The 17,411-nt window shown below is 43.7% G+C and overlaps 1 protein-coding gene across 8 annotated transcripts in view; it reads left to right on the forward strand.

Moving 5' to 3' along the window:
- The window catches only part of LOC107270224 (homeotic protein antennapedia), a 109,592-nt gene that overhangs the window by 84,190 nt on the left and 7,991 nt on the right, over window positions 1–17,411 (forward strand). For 7 of the 8 annotated variants that reach the window (XM_015745043.2, XM_015745042.2, XM_025087621.1 and 4 more), the window contains 2 exons: window positions 6,724–8,211; window positions 17,065–17,406. In XM_015745043.2, coding sequence (XP_015600529.1) covers window positions 7,416–8,211; window positions 17,065–17,318 — 1,050 coding nt within the window. In that variant the 5' untranslated portion in view covers window positions 6,724–7,415 and the 3' untranslated portion in view covers window positions 17,319–17,406. Of the gene's footprint in view, window positions 1–6,723; window positions 8,212–17,064 lie in introns of all 8 variants that reach the window. The other variant, XM_025087619.1, reaches the window with a different exon arrangement.

Below are 17,411 nucleotides of genomic sequence, written 5' to 3' on the forward strand. Positions count from 1 at the left end.
TCGCGGTTTCTCGCCACATATACATTTAGATCGCCACTATATATATACATATATATAACACTGAGTTTGTACAGCTGAATTTGGCTGGAAATTGTCAACCACTTTGGCGCGGAGCAACGTCCTCGATGAAGTTTTATCGCGATATGGAGATGCGCCAGTAACTCAGCGCAGTCATTCGCTCATCCGTATATAACCTGTAGAGACATATTCGTAAATTAGACTGCTCGCATATAAACCCAAGATCACATACGTTTCTTATACCTCGCAAAGTAAACACATACGAATAATTATCAAAATTAAAATTAACTATTGTCATTCACATATCAAATCTTATACACACACGTACAACTGGTTGGTGAATTTTGAAACACAGGATACCAATTCCTAATCTGATAACGTGGATGTTTCTTATACATATGTATAATCTATATACTATATATATATATATACAACAAACACACAACGTTGTATACATATATCTAGTCGAGGTCCACGATAGTCGTTAGATAGGAAGAGCAACTTAGTAAAGTTAGCTTATCGTTCCGCACGCCTGAATTCCTAAATCATCCGAGCAATGGGGAAAGAGTAAATTACAAAAAGCCATTAATCATTCGTGAATTTTCGCGCGGCACTTTCTGGGTCGAGTTATCGACACGTTTTCATTTTAAGAAAAAAAAAAAAAAAAAATTGAACCAAAGTCTAAACGCTACAGTGAATTCTGAAAAATGAACATTTTCTAATACGTATAACCATATTATCTTACATAATAATAATGCAGCTGAATTTTTGCATTCAATTAAAAAAAAAGACTAAAGCCTACCTAAATAATTAAGAATGGGAATGAATCGAGGCAAGGGATGAATTTTTCACGTTCTCTGTGTAGTCTGTGCCAAAATTATATTAGCGTTAGGGTATATATGTACTTATAGTCTACGCTTACCATATGCATTCGCTATGCAAAACCCAAGAGGTCGTTGTCATTTTGTCGACTAATGTACCCCACATACGTGAGCTTCGACCCCACTCTGACGGTGGACGCATAAAAACGTCGAGAGTTATATGCCGTGTTGATTATTTTACCAGCCAAAAAGCCACGCGCTCCTATCTGAAGCCTGCGACTGTACGTGGAGTTCAGATACCAATAGGTCTTCCGTATATACCCCGTACAGTAAATGCACGCATATACATGTACATGCATATACAAGGGTAGGAAGAGCGAAGAGCAAAGTGGCAAGGGTGTATTTAATGAACGCGAATGGAGCAGTGAAAGCAAACATGGATGTGGGGTCCAGTTAGGGGTTGATTTTCAAAGAACTTAAGATCCAACCCAACCAAGCCCTGTATTAACATCCTGGACCCGTAGATAAGTCTTACCTGTAATCCGATCATATCCGTTCCTCCCAGTGAGGTGTTTTAAAATAATTGACAGTACAAAGATTATTTTACTCAAACCGCGTGAATCGTGCGATTTGAGATTAATGAAAAATGTTCCATAATTACATAAATTAATGACTTTATTGTTCGACCGATTAAGGGTATTTTTCATAAAAGTGATTGCTGCTTTAATTATCCGTTTATAATATATATAGGTATATCTAGTATATGTATTTCTATACGTACCTTCTAGCAAGGTATCCTCTTCCTACCAGCTGCGCAGTTTGGCCGACGTTTCTCCGGGCTCAGCTGACTCTTGCCGGGGTGGGGACAACAGAATTACGAATGCATCGAGCGTGCCAGCCGCGGCATGAGCCATCGGCGGTCGCTTTTGAGCGTCCTTGCAAACTGGTTCCCCACGCTCGACTCGATTATGCTGATCGCATATGCATGTTAGCATTCGGTTGATCACTGGCAATGTGTGTGGTTCGTGTTTGCCGATATATACCTATCTGAAACCGAGCATGCCTACGTATTTTCCTATTGGGCTATACTACAGAGTGCGCTTAAAACGAAATCAGGGTCGAGACTTCTTACTTAACATGGGACTCATATTCAGATACCCAGGATTTAACCATACTCGGTACAACGTAACTGTAATACTGTACAGGACTAGATACCCGAAGTAATTCTTTTCGCACGAATTTACATGCAAACTCCAGATACACATCAAGGCGACTTTTAATGTCGCTGTCAGTAATTTCACAGTTCCTATGGGACTGCCGCGACACGACCTTTCACCTGGAATAACTTCGCTCGCGTTCACTGATAATTTATTCTCTGCCTAGGAAGTGTGCCCGTAACCTTCTTCCCGTGGCACACTTCGCAGAAGTGGTTTCAAGCTGGTTTATGGGGTCCGTGTCTTATTTTTTTCCTACGCGATAACAGTAGCTGTTATACCGAATGGACTGTATCGGCGGAAGCTACTCTTGGGCTTCGATACGTCGACAAGCTCTCGTATGCATCAGAGAGAAACCATTGACTAAAAAGTAGATTTAGATTCTGTGTGTACGCTCTAACATCACTCGGCATGTATATCTATATATACGGCTATACGCAAATTGACTATAATGTACAAGAAGCTCAAACTCAGCCAACTTTTTTACCCTCTCGTCGTTGTTAAATATGGCTCGTTCGTCTGTTTTGCTTTACAGTGTGTTCAGTTTATGACTATTTTACGGCGTGCCAACGGGCCTGGCACGAGCTTCGCGTCCCATAACTGTCACGTCCAAGTGCCATTTATGGCCCAATAGTCATCGGAGGCCCATCTGTCTGCGACATTGGGCCGTTTATCTTGCCTCTTGGGATCATTCACCATCGGCTATACATACAGTCGCACCTTGGTACCGTACAGTATCAGCTGAGAACTTCCTTCTGGCTCCTGGTATTGCCCTCTTACTGTCACACTGTTTTAATATCCATTCAATTTGCTCATTGATCATTATGGTCACAGATATCTACCTCCATTAGCATGATTAGTATGTAAATTGTTGCAAGCTAATCGAAGGCATAAATGTATGTTAAACTATTGGTTAATTTATACTGAGAAGTACATAGGTACATATGTATGGTAAATGTGAAAACGCTAAAATGGTATAATTATCGTGTGCCTATAGTTATATCCTATACGTATGGCTATACTATTTACACGGTCGTTATGGATAATCATACAGTCTGGTCTTAGCTGCTCTGTGATTTACAACTTGCTCTTTGCGCCCCATTCACAAAAGCCTCCTACGTTGTTGCAGGTACGAGCGACCGTGTTACGATTCCCTTTTCACAGTGGCTTGGGACTTGACTAACGATGCGGTATTCGGCACGGCTAAATATTATTGTGCAAATATTTACGTCCCGTTACTCGATAACACTTAATCATTCTGCCCCGTCTTACACTCTTTTACTGCTCCGCATTATACGTGGGACGACCTCATTTTCCTTAATTATCGGCACTTGTCTTATCGGCACTTGTTACTCTAAACATGCGCGAATCGTATGCTATTTTAATTATCAGTTATATTACTTTGGATCACTTTGGGATGGCGTATTAAATCATATTGTTACGAACAATGTATACATCGTGGCTGAAATAAGGCGAAAAATGTGTAAATAGGTGGTAGAGATAATCTTGATTATCGGGTGCTTATATCGTGTAATTGTGATAACAGGATTAACGGGGGAAATATCGTACGTTTTAGCTGTGTATTAACTAATTGTGTAATTTATACTGATAGTATAATTAATGATTAATTCGTACGTGATAGCGTTTATTAATTAATTGTTTATCGTAGGTTTAGGGGATGTTGATTTTTTTTTCATATGCGATTAAGAGGAACGCGGCGCTAGGAGTGATCTTTTGCACGGGTTGGCTGTAATCGAGATTCATCAGTCGATAAGATAAGCAGCTGAGAAGCTACGCCGGAGCATGAGAAACAAAGAGGCCGCCTCGAAGCCATTTTGATAAATAGAGGCCATCATAGCTGCGTGACGTCATCTTCCATATCCAGCGATGGCGTCACGTGTCGCTCCACCCTCCTTTCAATCACCTTGGCCCCGAACCCACCCAGTTGTCAGGCACGCTCCACCCCGTTTTTTCCCTTCTTTCGAAGCTATCGCTATCGCCATCTGCCGGACGAGCTGCGAACGTCTTAATCCCTCAAATGGTTAGCTAGTTTAATACTTTTCCGGTCGATGTCGCTACACAGCAAGGTCTCATATACCGGGTGTCTCTCGAAGTGATACCGAAAATTCGAAAAATATTTGCACAACATTGCGTTGCCAAGCTTTTCAAAAATTTCGTGTGAAACAAAGGAAAGTTGTGTCGAAATAAAAATTCTTTAAATCGCATCGACTATTAATAGTCCATCCTGAAAATAGTCTTAGGCACGTTAACTCCTTGATAAAAATATCTCGCTCGATGTTTCGCCAACAAGAAGAACCCATTACCAAGAAACATTCTGAGAGGCAATTCGCAAGCCGAAAATTCTTAGGAATCTCCCGGGTGAACAATTTTATCCCAGTTCCAAGAGAACAAGAGCGGCACTCGTCGGTTCTCACGGAGAAATTAAATTCGTACCAGAGATAGACAAGATTTCCTATTCCAAGATATTCCCCCTTGTGTTTCTCAGAAAGTCAGCCATCAGGGTCTCGAAACCCTCCGGGGTGTACGTCGCTTAGATATTGGCAGGATGGAAGGGGCGGCTATCGAGGCGGCTGCGAACTCGCCGTACAATTGAGTTCAAACGTTCGCGCAGGCAGAATTTATACGTAGACCGGAGCGCATAGAATCGCTATCGGCGGCCATTCATCAATCTGGGGAATCAATACGCTGGAATTAATGAAAGCGCCGCGCGAACAGCGAGCTAGCGGGCGGAATGTTAATCGCGATCGTCCCGCATCCGACCCAAGCGCTTCCTCGTGTGCTGCGAACTCCCTGGAGTCCAACCCCTAAAATCCCCACGTTTCTATCTCTCTCTGTCTCTCTCTACAACCCCATTCCAAAAACACATCCCCCGGTTGAACTACAGTTAACTATATGTATATATATATACACTGGGATATATCCACAAGATCTTCGTTTTTCTTTCCCACCCACTTTTTTATCTCCTTCACCTGCATTCCCCGAAGCTTAAACACTCTGAAATAATTATTAATTAAAATTTTGCTATTAAACCAATCAATTCGTGCCGATATTTCATAATCCAAATTACACGAAAATGTACTTTTTCATAAATTTATGTGATAACCAAGAAACAAGAACATTTGATAACAAGTGACAACGTTCTATAATCATGAGTATTATGTTTCAGAGAGATAGTAGGGTATCTACTGAGAATATAAGATCTATGCGAGAGAGCGAGAGAGAGATAGTTCTAGGTGTGTCTCACAGTGCATGCATTGCTCTTTGACTACATTTGCATATCAGCGCTAACGAACCGTTCCACCCTGTGCATTAATGACAATGACGCACCGTGCAGTTTATTAGGAGCTCGTAGGACTCCAGTTGAGATTTACAAAGGAACGATAACGTCTTACTTAAGATATCGAACAGAAAGGGATTCGAAGACTGACTAATGTACTGTGTAGCTTGCCTGTAAAATATAGGATGTAGTTCTGTCCTAGTGCCCCTGCAATAATGCTCACCCGACATACACGCAGGTAGTGCAGGTAGTCCTTACAGGAGAACTCGATTCTGAGGATGGAAAAGTTTTATTAGAAACAAAGGACAGTCGATACAAATTATTAATTTTTATATGAATTGTTATTTTGAGTGCTTCATGGGGTTTTGACAAAATGTTAATTTTGTAATAATAACGTCATATTTTTATTTCCTGTACAATAAATGAAAAGTCGTCGAGTCTTGTCACGCTGCTGTGATATCAGACGTTTATGCTTGTATCACAAATTGGACAGATGTTTCGCGTCCAGTTAAATCTAGTTGAGTGTTGCACTCGTTACAGTGCTGACAGATTAAGGTAGGCAGATATAACTGATGCTGTAAATAAACACGAATCGCGCAATGAACAATATTGGGATAAGTGCAGAAATGGGAGTCGATTAAATGTCTGGGTCTATTATATATTCATTATGCAAAAAGATGAAGTCGTTCGTAGACCTTTTTTTTTTTAATGAAATAATTAAAACTGATTAATCGGTCTTTAACGCGTTTCCTGGAATGTTGCGGGACATTTGTATTACGGTAAAAAAATATGATAGGATCATTGGACAGTATAAACATCAATATTTCTGAGATAATAAATTTTATAAAAATTTAACTATAATAGGAACAAAAAGTAGAATGTTGGTTTTTCAGTGACTCGTGACTTCAGTCAGAGACATAAACTTGTAAGATTGCAGGATGTTGGACGTGCACGTGATAATAAGTTTTTAATAAGGTAGAACATAAATTAAAAATGAAAAAAAAAAAGAGGCTGAAAGCCGCATTACGAAACAGAAGTAAAAGAAATAGTCGGTGGCCATGCTGTGAGATTTTTTCCAAATTTAACGATCGCTTAGCCCGCCCACACAGAAGGCCGTTGCACGTTAACGTCTGGGCGATGGCCGTCACCGTGACGAGCACGTGTGTACCTCGGCGTCTGTCACTCAGTCCCTGGCCGAGTTTAGTCATTCGTTTGGTGGTACAAAGTTCGGCAAAGTCAAGTTTCGCGCTAGGAGAGAGAGCGTGCGACGCTGGCCAATTAGTCGTCGCGACGCGCTTTTCTGCGCTGCCGCTTAATTAGACTTTAATACCAAGCAGCTTAAACAGTGGTCTCGTGTTCTTTGGTGTTACAGGTGCGGCGTAGCGTCATCGTCGAGTCGGACAGAAGAGAAGAACGCGTCCGGAGTGGCACGACGTTTTGGAAACGAGTATCTCGTACCGAGTGAAGAAATATATTCACCCTAGATCAGCGCGACAACCCCTCGTGCACTTCGTTTCTATCTTCGCTTGGCTGCTAAATCGAGGTTCTACAGTGTTCCGTTCTGTACTCCATTCGGTGGGTGACCCAGTGTGATAAATCAAATGATAAAGTGATCCAAGCTAGTGTGATATAGGGTCGTTCGAGAAGTGCTTGGTATAGAAAGTAGTTAAAGAGGAAAAAGCATACGCGAGGTGACAGGTGGATATAGAGTCCTGGGGGGGTGTTCAAAAAAAAAAGAAACTTTGTGAATAGAAGAAAGAGGCGGGAATTCGAAATTAAGGGTTGAATGGTAGAGAGTGTAACTAGAAGGTTTTAAGGGTTTCCGAATGAGCAGGTGATCGGGGGAGTGATAGTGATTACCAGTGATTAAGCGTGTTGAATAACGCGACCTTAGATTGTGAAAGGTAGGTAAAATAAAAGGGCGAGAGAGAGAGGGCGGTGAAAAGTTTGAAGTCGGTGGTACAAGGTGCAAAAGAGGAGGGTTGGATAAAGTAAACGGGATAAGAGTACAAAAATCGAGCCAGACGCGGAGGAGCGTGAGTGTGGTGTGACAGTTACAGTAGCATGAGTTCATACTTCGCGAATTCGTACATCCCGGACCTCCGTAATGGCGGGGTGGAACATCCCCATCAGCACCAGCAGCACTACGGGGCTGCAGTTCAGGTGCCTCAGCAGACACAGCCCGTGCAGCAGCAGCCCCAACAGGGTACCGATCCCTGCGACCCCAGTCTACTCAGACAAGGAGTACCAGGACACCATTATGGTGCCACTGGAGGGCAGCAGGGGATGCCCTACCCCAGGTTTCCACCCTACGACAGAATGGACATCCGTAACGCGGCCTACTACCAGCAGCAACAGGAGCACGGGAGCATGGACGGGATGGCAGGTTACAGGTCGACGTCCCCTACCACGGGCATGGGCCACATGGGGCACACGCCAACCCCTAATGGACACCCATCGACGCCGATCGTCTACGCGAGCTGCAAGCTCCAGGCGGCGGCGGTCGATCACCAGGGCAGCGTGCTCGACGGACCCGACAGTCCGCCTCTTGTCGAACCTCAGATGCACCACCAAATGCACAGTCAGCATCCCCATATGCAGGCTCAGCAAAGTCAGCATCAGCAGCAACAGCAGCACCAGCATATGCAACAGCAACAGCACATGATGTATCAGCAGCAACAGACTCAGGCAACCGCCCAGCAGCCCGCGGCTGCGATGCACCCTCAGCAACAGCAACAGGCCCAGCAGCATCAGGGCGTCGTAGCTTCCCCTCTTGGTCAACAACAGCAGGGTGCGCCGCAGGGCACGGCAAGCGCAAATCTCCCCAGCCCGCTTTATCCGTGGATGAGAAGTCAATTTGGTAAGTCGCATTAATTAACATACGTTATTATCTAGAATCTCGGCATTTACACGTGTCAACGATAGTCATTATCGGTAACATATGTATACAGATAGTAAGTCCATGAGAGCATTTTTTTTTGACACATCCAAGAATAATTTAGTCTCTAGAAAGCCTCACGTGTCTATGCATACAATTTCTATTCCAAAGTATGCATTGGAATGATTTTACGGTGAAATATATTGTACCTTTCTATTTTAGGATGTAGGTCTGTAATTTTGCGAGAAGCCAATTTGCTTAGATATGCGTTTGCGAATTGTCAAGGAACACATTGTACTCGCGGACCGACTGTACGCGAACCCTGATATTCGAATCAAGAGTAGCATACGTAGCTTGAGAAAATAATGTCACGTCTCTCGTGGACACGAAGTGGCTTATGACAAAAGTCCCTAGTATCCGGAAGAGTAACTGGACGACACAAACGACCAGGTAGACAAAGTACAAGGATTAAATGTCACAAGCAGGTCGACTTTCGGGTTTATGCAAGAGACGTGTGAAACTGGACTAGATTCTTACGGTTAGCAAGCCCGTAATAAGGGTACAACGTCTCCGGATTTCTAGGTATACCAGCAATTCAAGTTATTTATTGCTACGACCTTTTGGCCCGCCGGTTTCACCACACGTAAACCGGGCCCCCATAAAATTCGTGTCGTGTCGCTGGCTGCCTCCGTATTTCTATCTGCTGAGCAAAGTCGACCCAACCTGCCCAGTCTTATGCTCACCTCAAGCCGGTACGTCGTTCGTACAAGTCATCCATACTTCATTCTGAATTTTTTTTCTTCATACATGAATACCATATACTCATTCCGTGATTCACCTTCTTCTCACCTTCAGAAACCACCGCGTACCCGTAATGCCGGTATTCTAGCTTTCTGCATCTGGCAAAACGTTTTCACAGACTCCTTGTGTCACGCTCTTTCGTATCTATGCCAGGTTTAATTTTGGCGTCGTTGCTCGACGCCATTCACGGAAACGTGTACTCACGGATTCATTGGAGACACCGAATTCCTGGTAGCTTATACCTTACGACTTAATCTCTACGGCAGTAGAATCATTTTTATCACACCTAAACAATTTGAGTAACGATATATTGAGATTTCATTAAATTTTATTATCTTATGATCTATAGCCTGTATTTAATTTATACAGTGATAAGTGATTAAAGTCACTTTTTAATTGAGATTGGTTATATTTCTATCAGATTGTGTCGTATCTTCTCTTCTGCTTCTCATTACAATAGTTTTATTATCAGATTCATCAATCCTGGCGGCCATTAAACACAGAGTAGTCACGAGCCAGTTGGCTCAGTTTCTCTGCGATGGATTATAGTTAACGAGAGACAATTTTACGTAATTTACTTAACCCAATGTATTAGCCAACTTCGTATGTCTGATCGCCCTATGGGTCTAGTCTTTGGGCCTGTTGGCAACTTCACTGAAGTCTCGACAGGGAAGATTGGCTGCTGTGAAGTCCAGGGTCTTAAAGCCGGCGTAACCAGCCGAGGATTTATGATGGCTATAACGAAGTGATAATAGGCCAAGTCGTAACTTATACAGGATGGTATTGGGTGCGAGGGTAGGGGCTAAGTGTACAGGTTGTGACCCCCTGCTGGTTGTGCTCTTATTCTGTCATCCCCTGGGCCTATATTACCAAAGTCCCAAGAAATATAGAGCGCCCGTATTACCTAACCTAAAAGAAGTACGATTTGCACGGAGAGGTGGAAAATATTGCGCTTTACTTTCCTTCTCCAGTCACTTTCAAAGCCTCAGTCGTCTTCTGACATTCCAAACTCTTAGGTCTTCAAATTTAAGAGTTCGTCACTTCCGGTCAAATATCTAACCTACGTTCGATCTTCAGTCGTTAAGTTACTCCTCGTTGTAACGTAAGTGTTGAAGTAATCCTAAAATTAATATTTGACAATTTCACCGACAAGCTCGATAGGTGTATATTCCTATGGGAAATCAAAATGGCTCGCAGTCCCGCCGTAGCGGAAGACGCCAGGTGAGTTGAGGATTCGTGAAGTCGCTCGTACCATCTCTCGGTAAAGCTCAGAAGCTAGTCCCACGGACGCGTGCCACGATTGGCCGATAAGCGGCCCGTTTATGATGACGCGGGCAATACGGGCTCTTCGCTGCCGTGAGCGGAACGAAACGACTTGGGTCCCTGAATTCACCCACAGATGTCGGCACGTGGATGTCGACGAACCATCACGTAATTCACTCCTTTGTCTCCTCGTATCTTTGCCCCTTCGCCATTTCACCAGTAGTAATAGTAGTTGATATTTAATGACTGGTTAGTTAGGCGGAGCCATAAGTGGACCTTGTGAATTATGTTTTAGTCAGACTTACGGATGTGTCAAGAACGCTAATTTATCAGGAAAAAAAAAACATTCTCGGTACACCTTGGACAATTTGATTAGAATCATGCTCAATGCTCTTATTACTCAATGCTTTATTACCGTAATGCGCAGACTTGTCTTTGATTTATTTTACGTGGGAATTCTTTGAAATCAAAAATATTGACAATTATTTTTATTTTTTATTCGTTCAGGCGGTTCGTTCAATTAGGATTTAAACTGTATATGGCCGGTTATTTTTTTATCGATGTTATAGTCTATCAAGACGTAAGTCCTGCCGATGACGTGTAAAACGTCTAAGTCGTCCGGAATCGAAGTCTCGAAGAAATTCATATCTGCCGTGCACGACATGCATGCTTTCCCGTGCTCTGGAGAAATGACGTGAGATTAGCGTTCCTTAATCCAAGTTTTTCCGAAAGGAAGCGTATGGCTAGCGTAACGAAATTCCTTGGATCATTTACCCGCGTAGGTAAAAGTTATAAATCGAGCCTGAGAGAACCGCGACAGGGACGGGCACGCATGATGGATATGCCTTTTTGTGAACGCGGACCTTATGTTTTATGAGCTCGCATCCATTAGCCTGTCTAAGCCGTAAATTGAAACGGTCAAATACAATATTAGACGTGATATGTCAAGCAGCACGATGTCGCGGCGCCGTTTGTGTTTGATGCACGAACGCCAAAAGCGGTAAGGATCCCTTCGGAATTTCGTCGGATCGATGGAGTTGTCTCCATTTTCGGTTGTCGCGCTCCTGACGCTTACCCATTACTCTTGCTCTCTGTTCTCCGGGAGTCAACGTAAAGCGTTACGTAGTCGTGAAAAAAAAAAAAAATTTTTCTCCTCTAACCGAAAAGTCATCGGACTTGCTTCGTAAAGTATCCAGTCGTTGATTTAGTATTAAAAAAAAAAGTCTTCCCCCTCTCAATTTACGCACTCATTTCAGTTGTGATATCACTGATTTACAACTTTTAATGATACACTGAATAACGTTGAAAATAACAGACTTTCAAACGCCAAATATTATACACGTGCTTAAATTTTAATGCTGACTGATCTTGCTTCGTGACAGTCATGCAATCACGTTTGGATAATTCCAATTTATTTATTTCACGGATAATTCCTTAAGAAATTACTGCTGTCAATGACGTCTTTACTACATTATCAATACGACCCGAATTCCGGAGATAAGTGACGAAGAAGTTATATAGGTGAAAAATAAAAATGCCATTTTCGAATGACTATAGCAATCGAATAAAATTTAATGAAAATCGAAGTATCATCAATTCGTAATGATGCAACTGTATATTCCTATACAGTAATGCATACGAATCCAGGGAGAAGATTTTCTGTGGGCGCGATGGCGGCGGTGGTATTCTAAAAGGGGGCAGGAGGGGCCGAGGGGTAGGGTCGACGTCGTCGTCTTCGTCGTCGGGGTAGGAGGAGGTGGAGCGTGTAGAAAATGAAGCGAAAGTCCTGGAGGAGATGGTGGCTTAGGATGAGAAGATGGTGGATGAGGATGCTGGTGCGGGAGGAGAGGATGACGATGATGGATGATCCACAGAAACCCTGGGTCCGTTTGCTTTCGAAGGCCGCCCTACCACGAGGCGTAGCGCATCCTATAAGGGCTTCGGGATCCTCTGGGTATTTTACTCGGATTTGATGAGAAATCCTGGCCATGTTACACGTCCTGCGGCCCTGGACCACTCTGTGCTCATTATCTACACGGATTTCTCTCTCCGTGCTTTCTCAGACTTCTTCTTTCACTTAGGTACCAGCTTTGAAGAATGGTCTGTCGTGTTGAGAACAAAGGTGAAAAAAAATCTTTAAAAAAAGAACGAACTGTGTGCAAGACACATAAGTATCTTTTCATCCATTTTCTTAACCCTCTAGGGTTACGCCCTTAAGATCAGGACTGTTGTGACTGGGGGTTCCTTAGCAGTTTGTTTTATTTTAAAAAAAAAACAGTGTTACAAAAAATTTTGGTAATGTGGTATAAGGGGAAGATTTTTTTTTTCGAAAGTCAGTAAAATGATTCTATTACTTCGCACAGTGAATTTTTGAAGTTTGAATCTCCCGATCAGTTTTATCGGATCTTTGCGACGTTTTGCATGTATAGTGAGCAATTCGATACTCCTGGCTATATATATATATGTTGTTTCAAATGCAGCTAAGCAGGAAGCGTATGTTTCTGTGGATGAGTCTGTGAGTTTGTCAGGGTAGATTTGTTAACATTCGGTAAATCCAACGGAAACGCACGTGACTGAGAGTGACTGAGTGAACGAGGGTGCGAGGAAAAGAGGGTCCCATCGTCCCGCTAAAAATATGTTTGCTTTGGTACATTTAGAAAGGGTGTAGGAAGGTTAGATCGTGTGTTTAACTTTTGGAGTGACATGAGCAAAAAATGAAGTATGCTTTCTTTGAACTAAATATAAAAAAATATCTTATCTCTTTTGAACCTCCTCCTTGTATAACACTGCGCGTCTGTCTTGATTCGTAACGTTTTTATTTTCTCACCTCGCTCGAGCAATTAAAACGACCTAGTGTACGCGTACAACATTAAAATTTCGGGGACACCCGTGACCTGTTGAATCCACGAAGACTCATGAGAGACTTCCGTCTTCTTAATGAATTTCAAGCAAGCGACTGAAACACTAGGAAATATTAGGCAATCGAGACAGCCCTTGATAATTATTAAAAATGTACGTAATCACGGAATAAAGAAATATTTGTTTACCAACAAATTTCATAAACTCCGAATAAATTATTTCTCATTTGAATTACGTGGTTTTTTTATATATTTTTAACGAGCACTACTTTACATCCAAATCGGCCATAGGCGAGATAAAGAAAAAAGCAGTTTTCATCGAAATCGAAAGTCAGTGCTATATCAAGGTCTTTTACCGTGTATCGATTGAACGATATTAATTCTAGCGACATACGTGTATCTAATCGTCTAGTGTTTCAAGGTTGGTCGCATGAGCTGGCCTATGTAAACCTCGTATTTAATTGGGCTGCGAGTGCCGGCCGCGCCTTATTAGCAGGTTACAACATCCGCCTAGCTGTTAATCTGAAAAGTCCTGCGTGTCCTGCGGCGGACTGAAAGACCAGTCGGTGAAGTTGGAGAAGCGGAGCAACTAGCCTATAATAAGCGACGGTTGTATACGTTTTCTGTTCTCTTCTGTTCTGCTCCGTTCCGTTTCGTTCCTTCATGCTGCGCCAGTGAAGGCAGACCCATAAATCTCTTGGCATACTCCGGGGGACATTTGATCCTTGCGTAACCCAACGCCGTTAATTTATTGCCCCGCGTTTAAAGTCACCTCCGTCCGCGAGAGCGCAGCGTCGTACAGTATAAGCCGAGACCAACCAGGTTTTCTTGTTATCGAAATCCCTTCAGCCGTCCCTACCCCTTTTCCCCAGGACCCTTGAATGACTCAGAGGATACCGAAAGTAAAAAACGTAAGAAACAAAAAATGAATTCCTTTCAAATCCACCCTAGCCGGCCATAGTCTCGTTCCTGACTAACCTCAAATACCTGGGATATCTGTGATACCCACATCAACGTGGTTCTTGTATCTGTCTTATTATATCCTTGTTCATTGTTCTTGTGTGATTTTTTTTTGGGGTTACGTTTGAAATATCTCTCTTGGAATCAACGTTGAATTTTTTCTTTCTTTAGTTTTCTACTTTTACCAGGACTATGACTTGGTCTCTGGCATTCTCATTACGCCGATCAAAAACGAGCTTTCCGGTTAAGGATGTAAAAGGCATGCCCCGACCACTTTGGCTAGACTGGTCCATCTCTCCTCTGGCAATCTCTCTCGCATACGTGCCTAATGCATCTATATAGAAGCAACTACTCTGGCATGCCTTGGGCCTTCTTCGAGCGATTCTCGCATGGCTGCTCGGCAGCCACCAGAGAAACACAGCTATTCGTGCTCGCTGCCGAACACAGAAAGCCGCAGCCTCTTTAATTAACCCCACGTTCCTCGGGACCGAGAGACGCAGCTCATAATGCAAGTATCTCACGTACGATCCATGCCGGCCCTTGATCCTTCACGATAACTTAAACTTTTCACAGATAAGCCCTGCGGTTCAGGCTTTTCCTACCTAACAGACCCAGTATCAGGTTGATGAATCGTCACGATTTGCGATTCCGTCGTTTTAGGATTCTTATTAGACATACGGGATGCTTATTTAATGTGTACTGTTACGTTTGGTGCTTCTTACATATTATTGTCCTGCCACACTCGAACTGGTTTTAATACTATCGTACACTCTTCCGTCTCGTGGACCGGGATACACTTTGGCAATATGTGTACTCTGTGTGCTGCTACCACACGTTCCGTGGTGCCTTGTAAATTTATGATGGGTGAATGTACTCGGTATCCTCAGGAAGCAGTGACCATTTCGATCTGTCCTTGATACTTCCTGTATAGGTGGGCTAAACTACTGGCAAGTCCTCTGCGTCTCCCCACCATCTTCTACGTTGGTCACCACTCTCCTCGTGGGTTGACTTGTCTCGCGACGCGAACAAATGAATCGCATTTACATGCGAGATCTGATGTCAGTACAATAATCTCCAGGGGCCTGGTGTCGCCGATGAAGCCACTGCATTGTATTACACCGCGAAGATGTTGAACGACTGTTACGTGTCAGGGACGTGCGAATCCGGACGCACTACTGATTCGGTATAACGTTGCCATCTTTAATTATTAGTATCATCACTTCATCCCTCAATTCGACGCAAGCGTCAATATATCACAGCATAGGTAGATCTGACCATTTAATGATACTTTGTCGAATAGTGGAATACCGATTTTTTTCAAACAAAGTAAACGAAATTTTGTGTATATTCTCACCCTATACCATTTAGCATCCCTGACTTAGTATTTTTCGTAACAAAGGACGGTGAGGATTAGCCCTTATATCCCAGGGTGGTAAGGTCTTATAAGGGCGTGAACGGTGTATCCCACCCTGAGTCACAGAATCCCAATGGAATTTTGGGATTGCCTAATCAGCGTTCGAAATAGGGATGTTTTCCGTCCGGGGCAGCAACCCTGGCAACCTTGTAGATTGTTAGGCCGAGCTTATAAGAGAGCGCTAGAGATTGGTATGTTGTTAATTTGAGACTGTGGCCCCAGGGACGTCGGACTGGCAGAGCATTGAGGATGGCCGAAGGAGAAGAGCCGAGGTGGATCGGAGATAGTTGGGGGGTTAAGGAAGCAGGGGGCAAACATGAGGTACAAAGGCGGGGAACGAAGGAACCTGGTATAAAGGGAATACGTACCCAGAGGCTAACCTCACTGCTCCTCTCATTTCATTTCTCCTCTGCCCACTGCACTAGTATCTACTACCACTGCTAGGTTGGTCTGACTTGCCTACCTTCTTCTCGTTCTCACTCTCCTTAACCCGACAACTCTTAACCTCCACGAATCCTCATCGTCCTCTTCGTCCTCTTTCTACGTTCCGTTTCCACCTCGTTCCTCCTCGTCCTTCGTTCCCTCCTTCCGCCTAGCGGAGAACCACCATCCGTCTTCATCGGCCGACAGCGCGACGGGCGGCGTTTGCCTCGAATGCTCGCCAAGAGGAGTTTTCTTCTTCTTCTTCTTCTATATGGTCTTTCTCTTCTTCTACTCTCTCTCTCCCTCTCCCCCTGTTCTTATTACTCTTCTTTCATTTGCTCGTCCTCCACTTCATCCTCTACTGCTTTCCTTTTTTTTTCCTCCTACCCCACACCATCTTAAAAATATTTCTCCTGCCATACCACTTTGCGCACTCGTGCCTCTCCTAACCTAACCTTTCGAGATTATACCTCAGCATGGCTCGCCAAGTGCTCGCCACACTCTCGGCAAGCGCAATTAATATCCCCCATTGGGATTCGTGTGTACGCCGACTGAAGATCGCGTCCTGGATAGCCAGGAGTTATCCATCATACAACGAACTGAGCTAACCCTCGTGCTGGGGACTTGTCTTGGTACCTAACGTCATGCGAATTCGTTCAGTACCTAGATATAGGAAATACTCGATTGCATTATCGTAAGCCTGTATGACACTACCGCGAGATCAGTATTAGGTATACGGGCTATAACGGTCTAAATCATTGGCCCTCAACGCCAGCCCGTTCATTGGGCTTCCCGTTGGAAAATAAACTCTTCTTAGACTCTTGCCAAGCAATCTAGGATAAACAATAAACACTAGGAACGAAAGACCGATAAAACAGATTTTTCAAGAGACGTATAAACTCGAGAATCATTCATGAGATACTCCATGAGTATCTTTCGAACGGGGGTATACCACACCGTAGTGTCATCCAATGACACTTAACGCTTGGTCACATTGTACAGTATTTCATGATGTATATACACAATGTAATACGTAAAAAGTACATTCAGCCCAAAGGCTACCGATCTAAAGGTACCGTACTAATGTTATTTTTGCCTTCTTCACTTCTGTTGCAGAGAGGAAACGGGGTCGACAGACCTACACCCGGTACCAGACCTTAGAGCTCGAAAAGGAGTTCCACTTCAATAGATATCTGACCAGGCGGCGGCGCATCGAGATAGCTCATGCCCTCTGTCTGACGGAGCGACAAATCAAAATTTGGTTCCAAAACAGGCGAATGAAGTGGAAGAAGGAGAACAAGACGAAGGGCGAACCGGGCTCGGGCGACGGTGACACAGACATTTCGCCGCAGACGTCGCCCCAGGGTTGAGAGTCTGAGGTGAGTGAGCTTCCAAAAAGAGGTCTCATCTCTCAGGGTCGTTATACCTTGTCTCTAGCACTACCTCTTCCCCCCCCCCCCCCC

Source organism: Cephus cinctus, unplaced genomic scaffold (assembly GCF_000341935.2).
Source record: "Cephus cinctus unplaced genomic scaffold, Ccin1 Ccin1_scaffold0709, whole genome shotgun sequence".
In the NCBI taxonomy this organism is placed as follows: domain Eukaryota; kingdom Metazoa; phylum Arthropoda; class Insecta; order Hymenoptera; family Cephidae; genus Cephus; species Cephus cinctus.